At 38.7% G+C, this 23,218-nt stretch overlaps 3 protein-coding genes across 3 annotated transcripts; 1 reads left to right on the top strand and 2 right to left on the bottom strand.

The window, feature by feature from the left end:
* Positions 1-843: 843 nt before the first annotated feature.
* Positions 844-11,482, bottom strand: LOC148273368 (uncharacterized). The gene is made up of 5 exons (XM_088238796.1): positions 10,812-11,482; positions 10,137-10,278; positions 9,360-9,852; positions 2,708-2,815; positions 844-2,626 (listed from the first exon to the last, which is right to left on the bottom strand). The coding sequence occupies exons 1-5, from the start codon at positions 11,251-11,253 to the stop codon at positions 2,516-2,518; spliced, it is 1,296 nt and encodes a 431-aa protein (XP_088094922.1). The 5' UTR covers positions 11,254-11,482; the 3' UTR covers positions 844-2,515.
* Positions 11,483-14,147: 2,665 nt separating this feature from the next.
* l(1)G0320 (signal sequence receptor subunit 1 l(1)G0320) lies at positions 14,148-18,177 on the top strand. The gene is made up of 3 exons (XM_088238813.1): positions 14,148-14,294; positions 14,406-15,122; positions 16,653-18,177. Exons 1-3 carry the CDS (start codon positions 14,231-14,233, stop codon positions 16,721-16,723), a joined length of 852 nt encoding a protein of 283 aa, XP_088094939.1. The 5' UTR covers positions 14,148-14,230; the 3' UTR covers positions 16,724-18,177.
* Positions 18,159-23,218, bottom strand: LOC148273370 (mitochondrial cardiolipin hydrolase-like). The gene is made up of 2 exons (XM_088238814.1): positions 22,631-23,218; positions 18,159-19,065 (listed from the first exon to the last, which is right to left on the bottom strand). The coding sequence occupies exons 1-2, from the start codon at positions 23,010-23,012 to the stop codon at positions 18,815-18,817; spliced, it is 633 nt and encodes a 210-aa protein (XP_088094940.1). The 5' UTR covers positions 23,013-23,218; the 3' UTR covers positions 18,159-18,814.

Below are 23,218 nucleotides of genomic sequence, written 5' to 3' on the forward strand. Positions count from 1 at the left end.
TATATTCCCGGTGAGGTAATTGTCCGTATTACTAGGGATTAAGCGACCGTAACTAGAAAGTTGTTTGTCTATTGTCGGCCTCTACAGCGACCGGTGGTCGTAACAGCCCGAGTGTCCGCATATCGTCTCTATAGATAAACATGCATGAACATCAGCGTATTTTATCTGAGCCCCATGCGATGTGTACAATTCTGCTCAGTAACAGAAGTATGACAATAAAATTATTTTACAAATATCTAATCTCAAAGTACACCTATAAACGTAATAAGGTGTTGTAAGAGCCGGCTTTGTAGTCGATCGGTACAGATCGGTAGATACATACAGACGATCGTTAAGTGTACCGTCTAGGTGATTTCCAAAAGTCATGCAAAATTCATGTTCAAGCGAGCATTTTTTGCTTGAATTGGGATTTATTGGAGTTTATAATCGCATTGAAGTGAGCACTTTTTATTACAAAAGCCTATTTAAAATAAAAATGAGAACTATTTTAAATGTTAATGATGTAAGGAACGCGGACTAATTGTTTGCGGTCATTCCATTGGCTAGTTTCCATCATATGATGGTGATATGACAAGTAGGCAGAACGTACCACCGAGTTAAGATACAGATAGTACAGAAGTTAAGTAAACCGTCTCGATATAGACAGGTGAAGATAGTGTTCATAATCGAGGCACTGGAAGAGTTAACCTTACGAAAAAAAAAAAGAAATGAGTTAAACTTATATTTTTAACTCGAAAGATTCGTGAATATATATTTTGTTGTTGAATTACAAGCTTAATATCACTTTTATCGCTATCATTGGCCAAAAACCGTATTTTCTCATTCATAAATAAAAGTTCTTCATTTTATTTCATTTTTATTTATTGTAGAAATCATAGTCTTTGTCAAAAAACTGGTATAATAACTTCACTTATCGTCGCTGCGCCAGCAATATCTGTTAAGTGATTTATTTTTTCAATAAGATTTCGCAATTTTGTTTCAACAAAATATAGTTTAATATTTTATCAAAATAAAATTACGTATTATTCCTATTTGTCATGAATAAAAATGTATTTAAAAATAAAATTCATCATCAAAACATACATTGTTTAAATTATCTCCTTAAAAAAATTCTAAATGCCACTTAACAGATATTGCCGGCGCAACGACATTACGTTGTTAACTATATTTAAAAAAAATAAGACTAATTACAGATTTTTCAGTTATAACACGGATGGTTACAAAAGAAGAAAAATTAAGAAAAAAGGTGAGAATTAGCCATAAAAGTTAAAAGAAATACAGTGGAACTACAATTATCCAAATCAATTGGGACCGGACCTCACTTGCATAATTTTATTTTTTCCGAAAAAAGGGTATATTTGAATTCATGACTGTATGTATGTTGAAAATGGGAGAAAAAACTATTTTCAAATAAAAAAAGCTTTCAATTCATTAAATGAAAAGGCAACACTTTTACATGTTAAGCATACTCGCAAATGCTGTACGTTAGTACAGTATGTACGTACCGTACTGTAAATGAAAGTCATCGCTTGCTGAACATCTAAGCTGTTCATAGTAAGCTGTTTGACTGTCGTTATCCGTTTTCGGGCAGCCAAGTCGCGCATTCGCTTGACAGAGAAGTTGCATGTGGTCACACTAGGGCTAACGCTCCATCCACGCAGTTTCAAGGCCGGCAAATGCTTCAATAGCTGATGGTCCCGTGTCTGCTTCGACAATAATGTCACCTTCCTCGGCACTCTCTTCTTTCACCCTTTCCTTTCTTGAGCTCCTAAGCCTTTCAACTTGTTCTACGTGTGTCATAATGTGACTGCCTTACCGACCTTACCTTAACCGAGCTCCGGGCTTCCCCCACCATGTGAGAGCAATCTTTCAAATGTATTTTTTTGTGTCTAGCCTTCGTCGAAATTCTGAAAGTGATTCGGATAATCGGCGATTCGGATAATCGGAGTTCGGATAATTAGAGTTCTACTGTAATTCATACACTTAGTTCTGATTGGATGACATAAAACTAATATGGTTTCCATGTACATTTTTATTTACATTTAAAAATTCAAAAACAAATATTGAAGTGGTATGTGTAAAAATAAGGTACATAATATATTTAAGACGCCATTTAGTCAAATAGAACGACACAATGTTCGTGTGTTACAATGTGACTTATTGTAACATGTAAAAACCAGCATTAAACACGGCATTCTGCTTCTTTTTGCCATGCCCTTTGGAGAGAGAGATGATCCCAGGCCCTCGGAGGCCTAGATAGCGGCATAAAGCCAGGACGGGAACAAAGGAGTAGTATTCTACTACCAAGTGTATCTGATCTGATCTGAACCTTTAAATTTAAAGTCCGCTGGTCCTTGACTGAGTGTGCGAGTTTTTTATTTGTATAATAAACCCTAAAGGGTTAATATCCGTTTTTGAACTTTATTATTTCTGCACCTGCAATACTCAAAACTGCGCACAATATCAATAGGTTCCTCAGCATATGCCACACCAGTTGTCACTAGAGACGTGGAGTTCACGTGGGACCGGCAGCCGACAGGTGGGGGTGATGCTTCTTCACGTGCGAGCGTAAGGCTCCACTCTGAATAGACCGGTACGGACACTCTTCGCATCGATACGGAAACTCCTGCAATCGTGACGACAAATATTAAAATGTAAACAAAGACGTACGCGTTGTCATACAGAAGATGATGTAAAATTTACTCACTCCCGTGTGTCGCATGCGGTGCTTATTCCTGGTGTTAATGTCTCCAGAGCGGTAGGGACAGAAGTCGCAGGCATATGGCTTCTCCCCCGTGTGCTGCCGCGTGTGAAGCTGGAAACGATACGACCGGTAAGGGAAATAGCGCTCTCGGCTAGGCTAACACATAATAAATTTTTAGGAAACAATAGATGAACATGAACAGTCGGGGTTCAGAAATAAATATTCATGTGAAGCCGCTGTAATCAGTGGAGACAATTTGTATATTGTGATAGTATTTGATTTCTAAATTCATCAGAATGAAAATTCAAATGCAGTCATTCATTTGAATGAATTATTAATTGAATGAACAAATGAATTGATTGAATCAATTATTTGAAAATTTAAAATATTTATTTAGCATCCTGGAAGGGGTTAGCCACAATTATTTTTGTTTTAACCTGTTTAACCCCCTATAATCTACCTCTATTATCTATGGAATACTGGAAATGAATGATTCATTCGATTATTTAATTCATTCAATTAGGAAATTCATCCGATTATTTTCATCTCTAATTTTTGGACTTAAAAGGGGCTTTTGATACAGCCGATAGAAAAACATTAATGCATAAAATGGAAAAGTTGGGTGTTGTTGAAATGGAAACACTGCGGTTTGAGGAATATTTTAACTATACTGCCCCGCTAAGAATAAAAGTCGTATCTGAAAAATTGCAAATTTTATAGGATGTTACTGTTGCCAATCTGAATTATTATATTTTTACAAGAGAACATCTCATATTCGAGAAGCAGAAATGACTTGTCGGCTTATTAAATATGTGAGGCTATTGAATATCTTATAAAACAAACAAAGTTATAGCTTTTAGGCTTAGCAGAACAGAATAGAAAACAAATAACAAGATTTGAAAGTTCAATTTCAAAAGAGCAAGAAAACAAAAAAGGAGTTCTCTGAGGATCCGTACTGGCCTCATATTGGAAACATGCGAGCGAATGTGAAATTAGACTTTGCGGATGATATATCATGGGAAGTAGTCTGTTAGACTGCGCGATGTCTGTAATGGTAACGCAGAGAGAGTTATATAGAATTTCCGACTGGTTAAATGTAAATATTTACACAATGTTATTATTAGAGCTGTGACATTTATGTGTGCCATATTTCAAGATTCACGATAAAATTAAAGTAAAAAAGTAAGAAAGATAGACAAATATTAAAAATATATTAATACTGGTTGCACAAGTCGATGAAATGGAGTATTTAGGTATAACGATTGATAATAAACTAAACTTTTGGCCACATAATGTTTTCATAATCGTTTATAATTTGCTAAATAATCGGATTGATTGTGCCGATTTGCTGTCTGAAATAAACTTTAATACTCCTATTCGTCGCACTCGACATACTGTATTACTGTGCTACAACAAATGCAACACCAGAGCAGCTCAAAATTCGCTCTTAGGAAGAGCAGTTAGTAACTTTTCTAAAATTGAGAAGATGTACGATTTAGACATCTTTAACGACTCAGCTCTCTGCTACAAACGGAAGCTGAGTCTTATAGATTTTAATGTTTAGTAATACTAATGTTATTATTGTTATTATTGGAGCACATATAGGAATTTGCTTATGTGTGCCCTACTTCAAAGTTTAAAGTTACTGTAATATTAGTATCATTTAGCCTCTTTGAAAATAAACGGAAACAATTAATACTAAACTAGGTACTACCAGAATACACACTACATAAACACCACATCTTATACACATCACTCCATACACCTCACTCCACGCACTACATTTTATACTCACAACAATAAAAACACAATCACTAGTAAATTCACACAAAGCACAAATTCTTCTGACATCTTGTTGTACTGTTAGATAGTTGTTTCATATATTGTGTTGTGTACGTAATTGGTGCTGTGTTAGGTTTATTTTTTGTTCGTAATATTGTCTAGATTTATATTAACATAGCACTGTGTGCACAACATTAAATTTAAACAAATAAACAAATAATATTGGTAACAAAAACAATTACAAAAAAGTAGAATTTTTAGGAAGAATTAGAAGAACTAGAGTAAATTAGTATACCGATCGATTGTAATGCCACACTTGAACTATTGTTCTACTGGCCTGTTTCTAGGAAACGATACAGAGTTTAAAAAAAATTAAGTTACCTTTTTTTATTTTATTCAGAAAACATAGTCATGTAAAAACAGTGATTGACTAACATAAAAAGACCAAATAAGTTTTCATAAATTATGTTAAAGATGTAAACATCGAATGTGGTAAATGAAAAAAATAAAAAAAACGTGGTGCAAAGCCAGCAATCTATAATTAAATATTAAAAAATGTAAAATAATGTATTTTTATCGAGTTAAAAACCTATCTCCTTTGATTACAAATAAAATATCAATCGAGATGTAGTCAAGTCTAATAAGGACCTCGGAGTCATCGTGGACTGTAAACTTACCTTTAATGATTATATTGATAGTACGGTTAATAAGTCATTAAAAATCTTAGGTTTTGTTAGCGGGACATCTAGTGACTTTACTAATATTCTAATGGTTAAAGCACTCTATCGCTTATTTGTCCATCCTCTTTTAGAAAATGCCTCCGTGATCTGGTCTCCCTTCTATGCAGGCTAGATAAATCATATGGAAACGGCGCAACATCGTCTGCTAAGAAAAGTAGCACGGATGATCGGCCTCTAAAAGGGAGACTACACTTACAGAGAAATGGAGTCAATGTTAAAGATCTCGAGTCTACAAAAACGTAGAAATAACATTGACTCCATATTTATGTTTAATTTACTAAATGGCTTAATTGATGTACCATCGTTACTGGAACAAGTGGCATCCGCCGGTTGCGAAATAATAATGCGCCGTTCCTCGATCAGCACAGCGCAAACTATGGCTTTCGTGCACCGATGTCACGATCGTGTCGCATTGTAAACTCGAGACAAGATCTGGACTTTTCTGGTGCAGGTCTTTCTATATTTAAACAATCGCTAAGATGGACCAAATCTTGTCCCAAGGTAATAATTTTTTTTTTTTTTTTGTCCTAGCTTTAATTTCCTCTATTTGTATTTTAATTCATTGTGCCTGTACATACATATCATAAAGATTTGTGTTAATAAGTCCGTTAATAAGGAAATAGATTAAGATTATCAGAAAAGAATAATTGTTAACATTTGCGTTTTCCACGGAGGTTATTATTGCTAATAAATAAAAAATACCGAATGCCTTTTTTGTAATGATTTTATATTCAATTTAATCTAAGACTTGCCGTAATTATTTTCAATGTTACCAAAATGATAAAATGATTCCAGGCTCCTTATAAATTTCTTTTGATTTGATTAATAAATACATTATATCGAGGGGACCATGCGAAGCAAATTCGAGTTGACTACGTACATAAGTATAGTAAAGAAGTTCGAGTGTATCCGGTGATGCGAATGGCTCGGAGATTCTAGTCTATACGCCTTATCCACTATTTTATTTTATTTTATTTTATTTGGGATTTTTACAGCTATTATTTTACAGCTATTGTGTTTATGTGATCTCTATATAAAAGCCACGGTGCACCTACATCTGTCGCTTTCATCGAACATGATTTGTTGCGGCAAAATACCTTTTAGTTAATCGTTTAATATATTTTCCAAAAATACAAATAGAATTAAAAGAATGAAAAAAAGAGTCTACTAAAAAAAATGTTATAAACGCTTCGATGGAATTTCGTAATAATATATTTAGTTATCCTATTTATAAAAAAATAAATTAAAAAATCGGATTTCTTCTGATGCCTGTCAACCGAGAAGCGATTATTTTTTTCAATAATGTTGGATTTTCAGATTTCCAACACACGGTTATATACATTATACAGGAATTATATTTGGAATAATGCTATACGTGGTTTCGGTATCATTAAGTTGTTTCTTACTGTACTCCTATTAGAGTGCGCATGATGTACTATCACCCGAGTAGTCCGATTTTGTGAATATCCTTTTTTCATGTAGATTTGTCTTATTAAGTCAAGGACTTATGTACGGTTTTTGCAATATTATCCCTAATACTGATTTGTGTACCTGAATCGATGGATCAAGAATAGTTTGGCAGATCTTCCTCAACAAACACAACTACATTAACGTTTACAAGTTTAAAAACGGACTGCTTCTTGGATACACGTTCAAAAGTATTACATATAATAAGCCGGACATGGGGTCGTCACCGGAGGTTATGCAGCAAATATACGCTGTAGAGCCTCTGATCACGATCGCCTCAAGCGTGTGGGTGGACGCGGTCAACAAGAAAGTCAACCGGAAAAAACTGAACTCCATTCAACGACAAATAGCCATCGGGTCATGCGAGGGATACAGGACGATCTCCTCGGTATCAGCGCAGGTTTTGAGTGGATTCATGCCACTCGATCTGAGGATCAGGGAGCTTGCAGATGCATATGAGGTGAAGAAGAGCCTCACCTTGCCAGACTTGCCGCAGAACAGATTTCATCAGGGAGTGGGAGACTACATCTCACTTCCTCATCCAGCGAAGCGCCATCTGATAGATCATGGCTACGATGATCAGGTTTTGCTTGGGATGGGGCGGGAAGAGTTAAGGATCTTCATAGATGGCAGTCTCTTAGACGGCAAAGTAGGTACAGCTTTTGTACCCTACAATGGCGTCAGAAAGCTACCGTCGAGAAAGTTGAAACTTGGCAATTTCTGCTCTGTTTTTCAGGCGGAACTGTTGGCGATCAGAAAAGTCCCATTCTGTTTTGAAGAAGCCACCAAACAGATGGAAGAAAATAACTATCCTGACCGATTGCAAATCTGGCGTCCATGCAATAACTGACCGAAATTCAGTCAACCCTATTGTAATAGACACCAGGACATGTACATCGGCTGTATAAGGGGACACAGCGGACTCCTTGGCAACGAAAAGGCTGACGAAAAGGCTCGGGAGGCTACGCTCAAGAAGACAGCCCCCGATTTCGACGATTTCCCGCTCAGCTTTGCCAAAAGGATAATAAGAAGCAGGTCCCTTCAAATCTGGAACGATCATTATTTGAGTGAACTTGAAAATGTTTTTCCCTGCAATTTTCCATGCCTTTGACTTCAGGTGAATAGTAGAATAATGGTAGATTATCACAGGTCATGATGGGTTCATGAGCTACCTGCATCGCTTCAAGCTCTTCGAGATCGACAGCTGCCCATGCAACGATGAAACTCCTCAAGATGTCCCTCACCTGTTGATGCATTGCCCCTTTTTCAGCTATCAAAGACATCTGCTGGAGGCGCGATGAAGCGCGAGAAGCCTGGGTGAAGATCTTTGCGACATCCCATCGGTGACAAGTAATAAAGAACTCACCCGAGATATTATTATTATCAGTGCTTACTAGCACCGACTTCTTGAAGTGGTCGTAAACTGTGATATAAAAAAATGCATGTTTTGTGAAGAAAAAATTGAATTGCCTGTAGCTCAATAATGGTGTAGTGGTCAAGACTCTTGACTCACGCACGGAAGGTTCCGGGTTCGATTCCCGGTGAGAACACAAAAATTAAAATGTGATTTTTCTCAAGCCTGGGTTGCTCTGTGATGTAATTCACCACTGTAATTAGGCCTCCTGGCCTGTTGTGGTGCAAAAAAAAATGTAAAAAAGAAAAATAACAAATAACTATCGACATGCTTAAAAACATGCTAAACATTTGAGCGATCACAATGACCAATATTAACATGCTTAAGTTAACGCAGTCATAAGTCAACGCGTGTGTAATCTCTAAGTCAACGCTCGTGTCGGTTTGTTTATTGTTTTTCTCGTAAATAAATACAGTTCACTGGCGAAAAATCGGCATTTACTTTAAAAATAATACAATATATTGCATTTGCAAAATAGTAAGGAGTATCTAATACAAAAAAGTGAAAATTAAATTACAATTACTATGGTGAGTGCTTTTCTTGACATTTGGCTTGCCAATCGCCGGCTAAATGCAATAAATAGCGTGATAAATAATAAATAAATAAAACTAGCAGTTTTGGAGTATTTTCCATATTTACACCAGTGAAATTAAAATTTGTGATTGCGCAGCAGGATTATACGTCGCGAAACGTAAATATTTTGACATTCAATATTCGGTGTTCACGGATGTTCCATTGATTGTGATCGCGAATACGATAAACAACCATGGTGAGAAATTATTATCACGTCAATAGTTATTTGTGATTAAGCTACTGGAAGTTTATCCACTTTTCTAACAAAATGCTTCGTTTACATTAGGGATAAATAATATATTAATTATTTATTTAAACACATTTACATTTTTAATAAGGGTGTAAGTAAAAAATGTGTAAAAAAAATACAAATATGGAATAAACAATATTACAACTGTTACTTTAACAAATAAAGATAAAAATATGGGTAAGTACTTAAGAAATCTGATGTTATAAAATAAAGACAGTGAAGTTTGTGAAATTGACTCTGATAATCTACCACAGTTTAACTGACCGGCGAGAAATACCTTAAGCAAAGTCTCTCCGTAGGTACGCAATTCCCATACTCGCAGACATCATGTTTTCAGCAAAGTCATATTATGTAAAATTGTAAATTTACAAACTAAATAAATACAAATAGAGTGAACTATCGACAAATGACAAAAGTAGAGGTACTTACCAGGAGCATGTTCTTAGTAGCCGAAGAATGTCCGCACACGTTGCACTTGAAGGGCTTCAGCTTATGGTGCACGGCCTGGATGTGTTTCTTCAGGGACTTGGAGTTGGCGTAGGTGTTGGCGCACGCGGGGCAGCGCTTGCGCGCGTACCAGCGCGCGCGGTCCGGAGCCAGGTGCGAGGCGAGGTGGCGCGCCAGGCGCGCGGCGCCCACGGCGCGGTGCGCGCAGCGCGGGCAGCGCAGCGCGTCCAAGGAGCGCGCGTGCGCGCCCAGCAAGTGCAGCGAGCACGCGCGCCACGCGGCGAACGCGGCACCGCACAGCGCGCAGCGGAAAGCGCCGGCCGCGTGGCAGCGCGCGTGCAGAATGGCGTCCGCCTCACTGGCGAAGCGTAGCGAGCAGCGCCGCACTGAGCAACGAGCCCTCCAGTCCGCGCACAGCCGGCTGCGCACTTCGCGCGGTGTGCGTGGCTGCAGCCAATATTCATGCGTACACGACCTACGCGAGTAAATCGACATTCATTAAATTAAATATTTTGAAATAAAATTAATATTGTTGGCAATAAATAATTGTGAAAAATAATTTAAAGAATATTCTGTTGGTATTATTTTTATAAACATTTTGATTTTGTGGCCATTTTCTGTTAGTCGTAAATAACTGTGTTAGAAAATGTAAAATAAGCTGCGGTAGGTTGGGGTTTGAATCTCAAACTTCTGGATAAATAAATAATAAATAACATCAAATTTTCTTAGGCGCACGCAAGTAAATGGTTAGGGTTGTACTTGATAGCGGGAGCCGGCGGGGTCAGCGGCGGGGGCGGGGGGTGGTGGCGTAGCATGTGGCGGCGGCAGCCCTCCGCCGAGTCCGTCTGGCAGCCGCAGCGCCCGCACACGTACAGCACGCACTCCGCAGGAGGGGCGACCCCTGCAAGTGACCATTACTTGTTATTATAGTGGGAGCTGTTGGCAGTGTCTGAGACGCGTGAATTGATTATTTCACTGGATCCTGTTTTTGCACGGGGGATACATTCCAAAAAATGTATACTAAAAAAAGAACAATGCTAAAAAGGTTTCCTTGTCTAAAAATTAATTCAGGATTTAAATGAATCTGACCAACATCATAAAGGTTTCAGCTCCTTAAAGATAAAGATAATATAGTTAATACTCAACATATTCCTTCAGCATATCTACAATTTGCAACCTTTTATGATTGTCAATGATCAAGCGTATCCGGCAGTGACTCGTGACATTTGACAATTTATTGTCATATAAATGGAAGTACAATAATAAAGCGCTATTGAAATCCAGGAAAGTTGGAATGGTGACTTTCCTATCATACATGGCATATCTAATATCGTCTAAAATATTCTTAAGAAGGGTCAATACAATATCTTACAAATATTCTTGCAACGCTCTTTTAAATATTACTACAACGGAGAAAAAATTATTAAAACTCACCATTTATCATTAGCAATCCTAATTGTCTAGAAGAGTCGGAGTACATGATGGCTCGGTTAAAATTCTGGGACTCGTCGGAGCGCGGAATGGCCTTATCGGAGCATCTGACGGTTTGCAACTCGGAGACGCTCTGAGATTCTGAATCCGAGCGCAGAATAGCCGACTCGTGGCCCTCGAGCTCTGAATCGGAGCGCGGAACAGCCCGATCGGAACGCGGAATGGCTGACTCATATCCCTGGGACTCTGAATCAGTGTGCAGAACAGCCTGTTCGTAGTTCTGAGACACCGGGTCGAACGTAAAAGTTTCTTCTTCTCCCGATTCAGTATTTTCACAATCATGCGAAGAGTCTTGAGATTCTAAGTGCGTTACGATATAAAGCTTCCCGTTCGAATAAATCAAAGCACCTTCCTCCAGAACGCTACTGTATTCTGACTCTCCCATAGTTTCAGATAAGTCAAATATTTAAGGCAAAATTGTAAAAATAGAGCAATTTTTAAGAAGGGTTCAGCAATCACAATTCCATTTTTCACTAAAACAAATAAGTTTGGCTGTCAGCCACCAGAGGACTGGAGACCCGAGATCCCAGTCAACATTCAGTGCATTCAGCCAACATTCGGTCACTTGTCAGCTGTCAGCATAGATTGGCATAGATTATTGAAAAATTGGTAATGGTACGTCAGTTATCCAAAACCATAGACGTATATATTTTGTCGAGCGCGACAAGCGCAACCGTGTGAATCCAACCAAAACCACCTCTAACTTGGTTGTGATCCAACACCGATCTACATACGGTATGTAGATCGGTGTTAGTGAAAACTGTGTATAGACGCAAAACCCCCTCTACAAGGGATTTGATAGACGCCAGTCTTCATTCATTTATTCTTCATATTCATAGTTTATACGTTATAACGTTATGTATCTCTTTTCCATGTACCCACAGTTCGCACCAACTATGCACAGAACTCTCCTCTGATTCGCTTGACGCGTAATTATAATTTATTTTTCAATAACATAGACATATTTAATTACAGTAAACTCACTTTTAAAACCAAAATTAAAAAACTATTATTTGAAAAAAATTATGTGTCGTTACAAAAATATATATATATATCTTTTTACATTATAATTTTAAATTGTTTCTATTCACTCATATCAAATACACACTTACCCTGTCCTTAAACCTACCCTCACACCTATATACAATCACACACATATTCACATACCTACCAAAACCACACTCCACTTTTTTACACACGCATCATCACACAAAAAAAACTCGCACACATGCACTTCTAAGAATTATATTTAACTGAACTGGATTTTTATAATTGTATTTATGTGGAAAACTGATTTGGCTTTATTTTATGTTTTTTTTATAATGTTGTGTATATTTTTTTGTATTGCTGTTGTTTTTCTTAATAAACAAAATAAAAAAAATAAAAATGTAGATCAGATCGGTGTCGGATGGGTTAGTGGATAGGGCGTTTGGCTTTACTTGTGGATGTTTGCGAGCGCTTGCTGCGATTTGTGACGGTTTCGACAGTTTGTGTACTGATCAAAGGAATCCTTAGATCTATATATATATTGCCGGCTTGAATCGATGAACGTTTCATAACTGACGAGGATTTCTCAATCCTGTGGATGCTGACGTTTGGTTAGCGTACGCTTGCCAAGCTTTTCACTACCATTGTAATAACTAGTTAATATCTGCGATAGCTGACTATCTATAAATAAAATATATCATTCAAACTCGACACCGGCTAAGAACACCCCAATAAGGAAGTGAAAAAGCCATTAAAAAAAATATAAGAAAAGACAGCCGACTGTTACATGTAGCACTAAAAAATTCATCTTAGAGTCATCGTGCTAAGAAGTTCGATAAGGTCATTCAAATTTCAAAAGCGCCCTTGAAGTATTGTATTATGAAATATGTTGAAGTTAATTTGACTTAAAATTAGTACCTAAAATTTTTCATTAAAACAAATATTTGGTCATCACATGCGCGCATCGTGTTTAAAGTTGCTCGAGTAATTCCTAGGCAGGTTGCGAGCTCTTTATGCATGCTTCCATTCTCATTAGTTAGGTGAACTAAGTATTTAAAGCTGTCAACTTTCTCAATTCTCTGCCCATTTTTTAAAATTTTTTTATATGGGAGTTGCTTTATTGTTTACCTTGCTTATAATATACAAGGTTTATATTTCAAAAGTGGATTTTTCTGCAATTAAATTTCTTTAAATTGATCTAAACTGTTGGGATCAGGTGGAATATACTAATGTGGGCCAATCAGGAACTTCTCAGCATTTGCTTATGTGGAGAGGAAACCACTCAAAACTCTTCAGGAGAAGCCGGCCTGTTGGCAGTAGTCAACAGGCCTTCCGTTCCACTAGAGGAGTGTTCGGCATTTTCTTCCCTACTTTGGTTTATTTTACCAATAGCCTGCACTATATTGATCATGTATAATACTACCTCTCGTGTGAGTTCTTTATTACCTATCACCGATGGGATGTCGCATAGATCTTCACCCAAGCTTCTGCATCGCGCCTCCAGCCGTTGTCTTTGAAAGCTGAAAAGGGGGCAATGCATCAACAGGTGAGGGACATCTTGAGGAGTTTCATCGTCGCATGGGCAGCTGTCGATTTCGGAGAGCTTGAAGCGATGCAGGTAGCTCATAAACCCACCGTGACCCGTAAGCATCTGGGTGAGCTCGTAGCCAGCATTCTCTGCCCATTATTAGAGGCTGATCAGGGTAAAGATATTGAATTAGGTAGGTAGCTGCTTTGCTCACTGTCTTCTAAGCCTCAGACTTTCCAGCTTTAGATCTTCGTATGCCACTTTGCCCCCCTTTGCGGCTCCTTTCCACACATTTCTATTATTACTAGCAGGTCATAAGCCTTGTAAATATCTAGACTTTCATATTTCGTTCCTGAAATATTTTCCTATGCCAGAATAAATTTCGATTATGCCGATCTCAGCCTCATATAACGCGTGGATCTCAACATTTGTGCACCTATTGTCCATAGTTTTACCACTCATTCTACAGCATTCGGCCTACTCTCATCCTTGTTTTTTGTTTCCAATTCCATACTTTGCTTTTATGAATAAGGGTCGGTAATAGGACTTCATTGTGAACGGTTATTTTCGACAAACATTTTTTCGCTAAGGTTGATTTTAATTCATTCAGAGTTATTAGGCTTACACTAGATATTTATTACCGAGTGCCTACGTAAGTACTGTATCATAGACAATATAAAAAAAATAGAGTTCGATAAGCAATTCCTCCACGTATTTCCAGTTGGACACATTTTATTTTGTGTCGTGTCTCGTGGCCAGCGGCTGTGCGCTTCGTCGCTATAACCAGTAACTGTCATTCACGATCTAGCAGTAGTCATAAGAATATTCGGCAAGTGAGAGCATAGAAATGAAAGGTTTATTTTTATTATGGCTCTTAGTTCTTCCGGCGATCATTTTTACCTTCGATAATGGTGAGTAGAACAAACTTTAAATGTTCGGCTATTCGAAAAGTGAAGTGATCGTTTTAAAAAAAAATACGTGGCATGCTTATGAATGGATTTTAATGAATTAACCGTTAACAGGACCTCTCATGGTACGAGCTGAAGAGGACGAGCTGGAGGACGGAGGAGACGAGGCAGTGGACGTGGAGGGGGAGGCCGAAGTAGCTGACGCTGACGCGGATCCGCGCGCGGACATCGCCGTGCTGTTCACCAAGCCGGCGGGCGGCTCCGAGCATCTCGGACTGCCGGCGAGTGGCTCCGAGCAGCTGCAGCTGCCGGCGGGCCGGCCCGCCGAGCTGCTCGTGGGCATCACCAACACGGGCCCCGAAGACCTGCTGCTGGAGTCGCTGGAGGCGTCCTTCCGGTACCCCGTGGACTTCTCGTTCCACATCCAGAACTTCTCCGCCGTGTGGTTCGGCCGCACCGTGGCGCCCGAAAAGCAGGCCACGCTGGCATACTCTTTCGTGCCGGCCGAGCCGTTCGCGGGACGCCCCTTCGGACTGTGTGTGACGCTGCAGTACCGCGACGTGGCGGGCCGCGCGCACTCGCGCGCCGTGTACAACCAGACCGTGGCCGTCACGGAGCTGGGCGGTGGGCTGGACGGCGAGACCTTCTTCTTGTACGTGTTTCTGGGCGCGGGGCTGGTGCTGGCGTTGGTCGGCGGCCAGGCGGGGCTCGCGGGGCTCCACAAGCGCCGCAGTGCGCACCTGGCGCGTGCTGCTCGTCCGGAGACGGGCACTTCCCGGCGGGACGTGGACTACGACTGGCTGCCCAAGGAGCTGCTTTCTCAGATCAACAGTGAGTGCACATGCCATTTATCTACTTATGACTGCGTGTCAATAACTCCTCTCGCCCGATTTAATAAGTATTTTGTCCTCACCATCTTTTAAGCCGGGTTCACCCAGCTCTGTGAACAGTCTCAACTTTGCCGGACAGGTCCATGGGATAATACAACTAGGCTGTAGTTCTCACGCATATCGCTGAGAAAATGAATACATGACAGCCCACATTACGAGCGAGTGAGCAAAAAATATAAATTTTTTATACCAAGATGTATAGGAAATTTAATTGTCGGTGGACGAACTAATTTGTTATTTTTAACTCTTCTAACAAAAATGAATTCCCAGTTGAATTATAAAAGCGACTTCTCGGATCGGAAGAAGTCAGCTGGACGAGGTCCTAAGAATAAGAATTTAGTGTTGCCTTCACAAGAATCAATGTTTATTTTTCATTCACTTATTTATACATATATTTTATTTTGTTTAAGTTTATTGTTGTGCACACAGTGCTATATCGGTATAATTACAGTGATATTATTACAAAAAACATAAACCTAACAGCACCAATTACGTACACAACACAATATATAATTCAATTTCTGACAGGACAACAAAATGTGACAAGAATATGTTTAACGCATTACTCCATTAGTGTGAAATGTGGTGTTTGTTTTATATCCATATGTTTCATATTATACAAGATGGCACAAAAAACACTGTCAATTTTTTCTTGTACTAGGAGTAGGCTCAGTATATGAAGGGTCAGCAGATAGAAATATTAGTATGCCTAATCATGTATATGTATACTGCCAGTGACTACATATGCATTAGAGACCATGGCCCTCACAAAAAGAAATGTAGAAAAGCTCAAATGCACACAGCGATCTATGGAAAGATCCGTGCTCGGGCTCGGTATAACCCCAAGAGACCGAATAAGAAATGAGGAAATTAGGAACAGAACCAGAATAGCGGATATCATGGATCGCGTAGCAAGACTGAAGGACATGTTGCGAGACAAGACCCCACAAGATAGAGACCTTGGGAGTATAGACCTCAAAAAAGATGGTCCGACGACATAGCTGCTGTGGAGGGTAAAAATTGGCTGCAAGCAGCATCGAAAAAAATGGAAGGATATGGAAGAGGCCTATATCCAGCAGTGGACGACAGAAGACCAAAGAAGAGGAAGAAAAAGAAGAATGTTGCTATCGGTTCCTATATGGGCAAATGCCTGTTCTAAGAAACCAATTTGTTGCAGCAAATATGGTTATCGAATATGTTTCCCATAAATAAAAATAATATTAAGGAAATAGAAAAGCAGTTATAGCCTAAAAGAGAAAAAAAACACAGTTTACATTAATATAAAAATATAATAGATTTATAAATGATTCAATGGAATCGCATAATATTTAGATTCATTGTCCTATCCTCCAAATTTCTTTTCTCACAAGGACGGGACGATATCGTCCCATCCTCGTGTGAACGCTACTTTAGATTTTAATGTTCTCTCGTAGAATCGACTAACAACAGTAATGTGGTTTCTTTTTTCCAGAAAAATCTCCTCAGGCGACTAAGGTGTCTCCCAAACAGTCTCCGCGACAGAAGAAAACCAAGAGTGACTGAAGGTCGCCCCACATGCTGAGCTTCGCGGCAACCGCTTGCCAGCGGTAGTGAAGTGTATCACACCTGTTGATGTGGTAGTGGACTTTAGTGGAGGTGTTTTCTACTGTAAACTAGGTTAGGTGTGACTCCCCACGGGGCACACTCATGTTCCATTCTCCTTCACGCTCATGTACATTAATCCATTAAATATATTATTTCTAAAATTGTATGTCAATACTTCCCGACTGGACAAATGGTCAGCATTCCCGAAGCCCGATATGTTGAGTTTCTTACTGTTCGAATTCAGTTTCTCAATATCAATATCTACTACTGAGATCATTATTCCGAGAGGTATTATCGTCAACCCAGATGATGGATGCTGCGATGCTGTCTGGAATATCAGCGAGAGAAAAAACTCCACACAATGAGTATCGGCATTCTCGTAACAATTGGACAATCAATCACTCTACAGGAGTTTGCTTACGGCTTCGCTAATTTTTCTGTTGCATTTTTGAATAATACTCCAAATCCACTTTAGAATCTTACTGACAATACTTGGGATAGCTGATCATTTTAGAAGTACATCTTGTTGAGAGGCTTTTGCTGTCAATATTTTTAGTACGTATTTTTGTTTACAAGTTAGTATTGGCTAAACCATCGATGGAAAAGGAAGGAGGAAGAGTTGAGGATATTTAAACAGAGGTAGAGTGGTGAATGTTACACAATGCGTAAAGTGGCCATTTAAACTAGCCAATGACAGGTCTTCCATACTGCCTTCCAAAAAAAAAAATTCCTCTTTATTGCAATAAATTTTAATTTTCTGATTTAAACCTCACGAGAAAAATAGGTATCTCAACAGAGACAATGGAATTAGAGAAAAGGCGACCACAGATATCACTGTAACAAAATACATTATCAGGGAATATGGAAGCTAAACATTTACAGGGCCTGTGGCATAATGACAATTCATCGGCTGGTTCATTTGACATACTTCGTAATATTATTCGGAATAATATACGACAAACTTATTATCAACCTATAAAAAAATGACAGATTTTGGGAAAATAAAACTATTGTTAATTAACATTTTGTCGGAAAATGCTCGAGCGTTAAATTATTTAAACCATTCCGACACAAAGCTGGCAAACATGTCATTTTGGTATTTAACAATTTTAGTATGTATAATTATTTGAAATAATTACTAATTAAATGAAATAGTGTATTTGTAAACAAATTATGTTTTTATTCACGGTGGAGTGGGTTAAGCACTGTACACATTATATTTCCCTGCAAGTCAATTTAACTAACCTGGACTGCTAATGACTTTAATTACACAACGCGAAGCTTTGACTTATTACCTCCATATGTATTCGATTTAGTTGACACGTTAAAATTATAACAAACCTTTATAAGGAAGCCTGTGTACCTTCGAAACCGATTGATAATAAAATAAATATTAAGTGGTTACAAACAAAGTGTATTTATTTTTATTATATAAAGAATAACCACAAAGTTAGCGCTTCAAATATTCATTTTATTTATAACTAGTTAAAAATGGCTTCCAAAATGTATGGGTGAATCATACGAACGCAAACATCTTAAAAACTATAGTACATTTATCTATACTAATATTATAAATTTGCAGTCCCTTTTGCAAGTGTGTTTGTCCAATTGTTTTTGTTTTTTTCACCTAACAATGGAGCGACCGATCGACGAGATTTTTTGCATAGGGATAGCCAGAGAGCTGATGAGTGTCGTATGATACTTTTATCGTAAAAAAACGCCTCACTCCCACAGATTTTTTTTTATTGCTCAACGATGCTACTTCGCAAAAGACCGACGGATTGAGGTGCAGAATAGCAGGAAGAGTGAGAAGTGACATTGACTATTTTTCACCCTGAAAAAACTTCTCATAACTTCAGAAAATTTCTTTTTTGAAAATTAAAAAGGTGCACTGACACAATTTACGCTAGGTACTACGTGTGTGTACTAGTGACTATCCAGTCTGTCGCTTTGCTGACAAATACTTTGTAATTTCTTCGTAACACCGCACGGGCAAAGCTGCATGAATCATTATAAATAACTATAGGCGGAGGAACGCTCAGCGTACGGTTACAACTGCGGGGGCTCGGGCAACACCAAGGCGGGGAGGGAAGCCCACAGATGCAGGAAAGCTCGGTGTGCGGCAGTTACCAATGCAAGCTGCCCGGTCACAGCCACATTCTCCCAGTTGCCCCTCCACGCCTGCGTCGTCCAGTTGGCAGAACCGTGCACCAGAAGTCCCCCAGTGTCGCAGGACCCGTCTACCACGCAGAACTTGCAGTGCATCATGGATACGGACGGCTTACAGCGGATTGGAATTCCTGGAATAATTACATTTGTGAAATGTACGTCGAAGGAAAGTAGAAAACGGTTATCATCATCATTTCTCTATTCACACACATAGTGCATAGGGCGCTGAATCGGTACTCCGATTGCGGCGTATCTTCATAATTTTTGTTGCATAGAAGGTGAGGTGATCAGTGTCACATTCCACCCGGAGCGTCCGGGAACAATGAAACATTAGTCAATATTTCACATCCATCCTGCCAGGAATCGAACCTAGGACCTCGAGCGTAATAGGCGAACTAGGCATGCTCACCTCCGCTTGATTTCCTCTTTCGGGATCTTAACCCGAGAGAAGCCGTCGAGTGGAAAGCATTCGTCTAGGGTTCTGGTCCTGTTTCACACAAAATAAACAATAATTGTTATTTATTTTCGCACCACAACAGGCCGAGAGGTGCACAGAACACCCAGGCTAGAGTAAAATCATATTGAATTTTTTATCATCTCACAGGAAGTAGAACTCGGAACCCTCCGTGCACGAGGGTAGCGTCTTAGCCATTACACCTCAGAGTTATTAGTGTTACAATGTTAATCTTATTATAAGAATACAACTGTAGTTTTGGAGAGCACTCCTACTGTTGACGGGTGATACAAAATGAATATAAATACAGAATACTATTAACAATCTAATGAGGAAATAAACTGACAAATCTGTGATGGAAACTATCTATGAGGCAAAAAAAAGAAAAAATTCAACAAAAAAGATACAAAAATAAAACTAACGATATGTGGATATAAATGAGTTACCATTGATACTAAACTTTAGTGGGAAAAGGGAATAAATAGAGAGAAAAAGAGGAGACATTAAAGAAGAGAAAGGAGATATTTCTTCAGGTGTGATTTAAACATAGATACTGTAGACACATCTTTGATAGTGGAAGGGAGAAGATTCCATACACACTCAAATACCAATAGAACACCAATACACACTCTAAAAAATATAATATATCACATTATAAAGACAATACTGACAAAACTGTAACACAGTACATCTTTCGCGAAATTCCCTATCAATCCTATTCACAAACCCTCTAACATCCCTGATAAATCTCTGACCATCCGCATCCCTGAAGAGTGAACGCTTGCCCGTCACATACAGCACACACCACATCTGAAGACATAAGTCTCCTTGGCAGTGCCCACATACACGGAAAAATTTCTCAATGATTTGTGCTGGTAATCCCGAAGTACATAATATGCATTTCATTGGTATGAAAAAAAGAGGGAAGTAAATGCTTCACTGACTGGGATTAAATTGATTGGACATGATGGATGCGCAAAATAGCCCAGGATTTTAAGTTTTAAACACAAAATGCTTCATAACCGGCAAATTTTTTGCACATTTGTTTTAGATGTGGTACGTAATTATTACTCAAAACTCTCCACCCCTTCCCCGCTTGGGTCTTGAGATATTTCATTATACAGGGGCACGGTGATATAGTATATACTTAAAACCGTTATAACTTTTAAACTTAAGCAGCTAGAATAATTTGGAGCATAGCGTTTTAATCACAAAATTACGGATTTATTTATTAAGCTTTTATTTTATTCAAGGCACGTAACTTATCTTGCAAATATTGTAACTTTTACAGAATTTCCGTAGCGCCGCCGTCGCAGTGAGCAAAAATAGTATTTTAATTACGCCTCGATAGCGAAACAATGTTGCCCTTTCAACTTCTATTTTTTGTAATACACAAATCCGTAATTTTGTGATAGAAACGCAATACTCCAAATTATTCTAGCTGCTTGAGTTTAAAAGTTATAACAATTTTATGTATATAATATACCACCGGACACCTGTATAATGAAATATCTCATGTCCCAAGTAGGGGAGGGGTGGGGAGTTTTGTACCACATCTAGAACACATGTGCAAAATATCAGTTGGTTATGAAACATTTGGTGTTTATGGCTATTTTTGATGTAAAAATTCCTGGGCTAGAAATGATTACAAAACTTTTTAAAAGCCTTGAAATTCTTTTTGCAAGCCACCAGATCTGTACATCCGACAGGACCTAAAACAGGGCCACGGAAGGTACCGAGAAGCTCCATTCGGTATTCATAGAGAGGGGAAAAGGGACAAGATCAGAGGATGTTTTCAGAAGATTAATTAGGATATCCGCAGCAGCACGAAGGGGGATCGAAAATATTCAAAACTGATAATTTTTCATTAAATTATAAAACTGCGTAGTCCAGTGATCAGGGATAACCCGAGAATATTTTAAACTGATTAAAGGAAAATAAAAGGAAGGTAACCGTCCCTGTAGAGGAAGATTCCCATCGCAATTACTAAGCATCGAGAAGAGCATTTAAAGAATTATTTTTTTTATCGGATTGAGACATTCCTTCAATTGGGAGTAGACGGACACCATCAATAACAGAGGAGTACTTTCTTTATAAGTAGAAATTCGATCGTCGGAAAACGGATTGTCGCTGGATGTCCAGATCTAAAGGGGACAAGCCTGTTAGAACCGGGAGTACACCCGTCGAGCATGTCCCGTATACTCTAGCAAGAGCCAGGAGAGGTCCCCTTTGTCCACTTAAAATATTGCAACTCACATCGGTGTGCCCAACAGCCAGCTGCAGAGCACAAGATGCCTTCTTCTACTTCATTTTTTCATGGCCTTTTCACATCTCAACTCGGGTGTTCTGGCCAGTGTCGAGTATTTTTGTTTTTTTTTTTTTTACATATATACACATGTGTTAGTAATATAATTAATATGTACAAGTTAGTATGTTAGTATTTAATGTAATATATACATATAACAATAAAACATATTTACAGCTTTACACCATTTACAACTAGATATTTACATAGGATTTTAAATACACGTTTATTGGGTGGGGACAGGAAAGTTAGAATATGAATAGGGAATGGAATATTAATATCAGAGAGTGGCCGGATAGGAAATCAGGATAACAATCATTTATGGGGCATCCAAAAAAAATATGGTTTAAATCTTCGTCATCTAGCTGACATTCGCAAATGGCAGAGTCCCGGACATTTCTCCCGGATTCTGAACAGGTGAGAACCATTGCAGCAGTGCCCAATGCGCATTCTGCATATGGAGGATATCTCAAACTTGTTTAGAATGCACAAGATACCTAAAAATGGTCTTATAATAGACCGTTGAAATTTTAACACATAACCTCCAGCTGGCTCTAGCCAAGCGTGTGTACCTAAAGGTTAACAACATAACAAGAAACGCTATTTCTATTAAGTACCTACTAAATATGCAGTTGGCTGCTTTTGATACTATTTATAGCATTTGGCACACCTCATTGATTTGATTATATAATAAATAATATTAATAAATAAATATTTTTAATGCATTATTGATAAATAAACTATTTAAAATACACCTTTTGATAATATTTTTACATCCCTAGATATTCGAGCATTTAACATTCCCATACAATTTCATAAACCGAACTAATGTGCGAAAATCGAGGGCCGACACTGTATTTAAACATTCCTAATTGCTATTCGATGCAAGAGAAAAATCAGGGACCCGCATTAAATAATGATCGCTTTGCATTCTCACCGGCGAAATGGAGGTCGATCATTGCAGAATTGGAAGCAGAGGCCATTTCGTAGTCCGTAATGATCCGTACAGATACGCCACGTGCATGCGCGCGCTGTATGGCCTTCAGCAGCACGGGGCACGTCAGAAGCAGCAAGCACAGGTCTAGGGACGTGCGCGTGTTGTCCAGCAGCCGCTTGAGAATGTTTACATTCCGCGAGCAGCACGGCTGCTGCTTCGCCAACTTATTGTTAGGCTGCGCGCACGAGGGACACGTATCACTGAACACCAGCACAGTGTTTATTTGCTGCTTTTTGACGAACAACTTCCTGACAACAGCGTATAGGACTTCCGAGCCAACTACGAGACCGATGGTTATAATGCATATTTTCAAATATCCCATCGCACTATAAATATAAATAATGAAGAACTAAGATCGAATAAAAATTCATATCACGGGTCTTATTAAAAATAACTAAAAACTAAGCTACAACAACAGCAGAAAACGGAGCAAAATCATCAAAACAAAATTTTGAAATAAAATTCATGGCGGTAGAAGTGGAAATGTCACTTAACGCAACATCATATAGACTCGAGGCCTAGACACCT

The sequence above is a fragment of the Micrasema longulum genome, unplaced genomic scaffold (genome assembly GCF_059751315.1).
Source record: "Micrasema longulum isolate JH-2025_06_02 unplaced genomic scaffold, ASM5975131v1 h1tg001970l, whole genome shotgun sequence".
NCBI lineage: Eukaryota > Metazoa > Arthropoda > Insecta > Trichoptera > Brachycentridae > Micrasema > Micrasema longulum.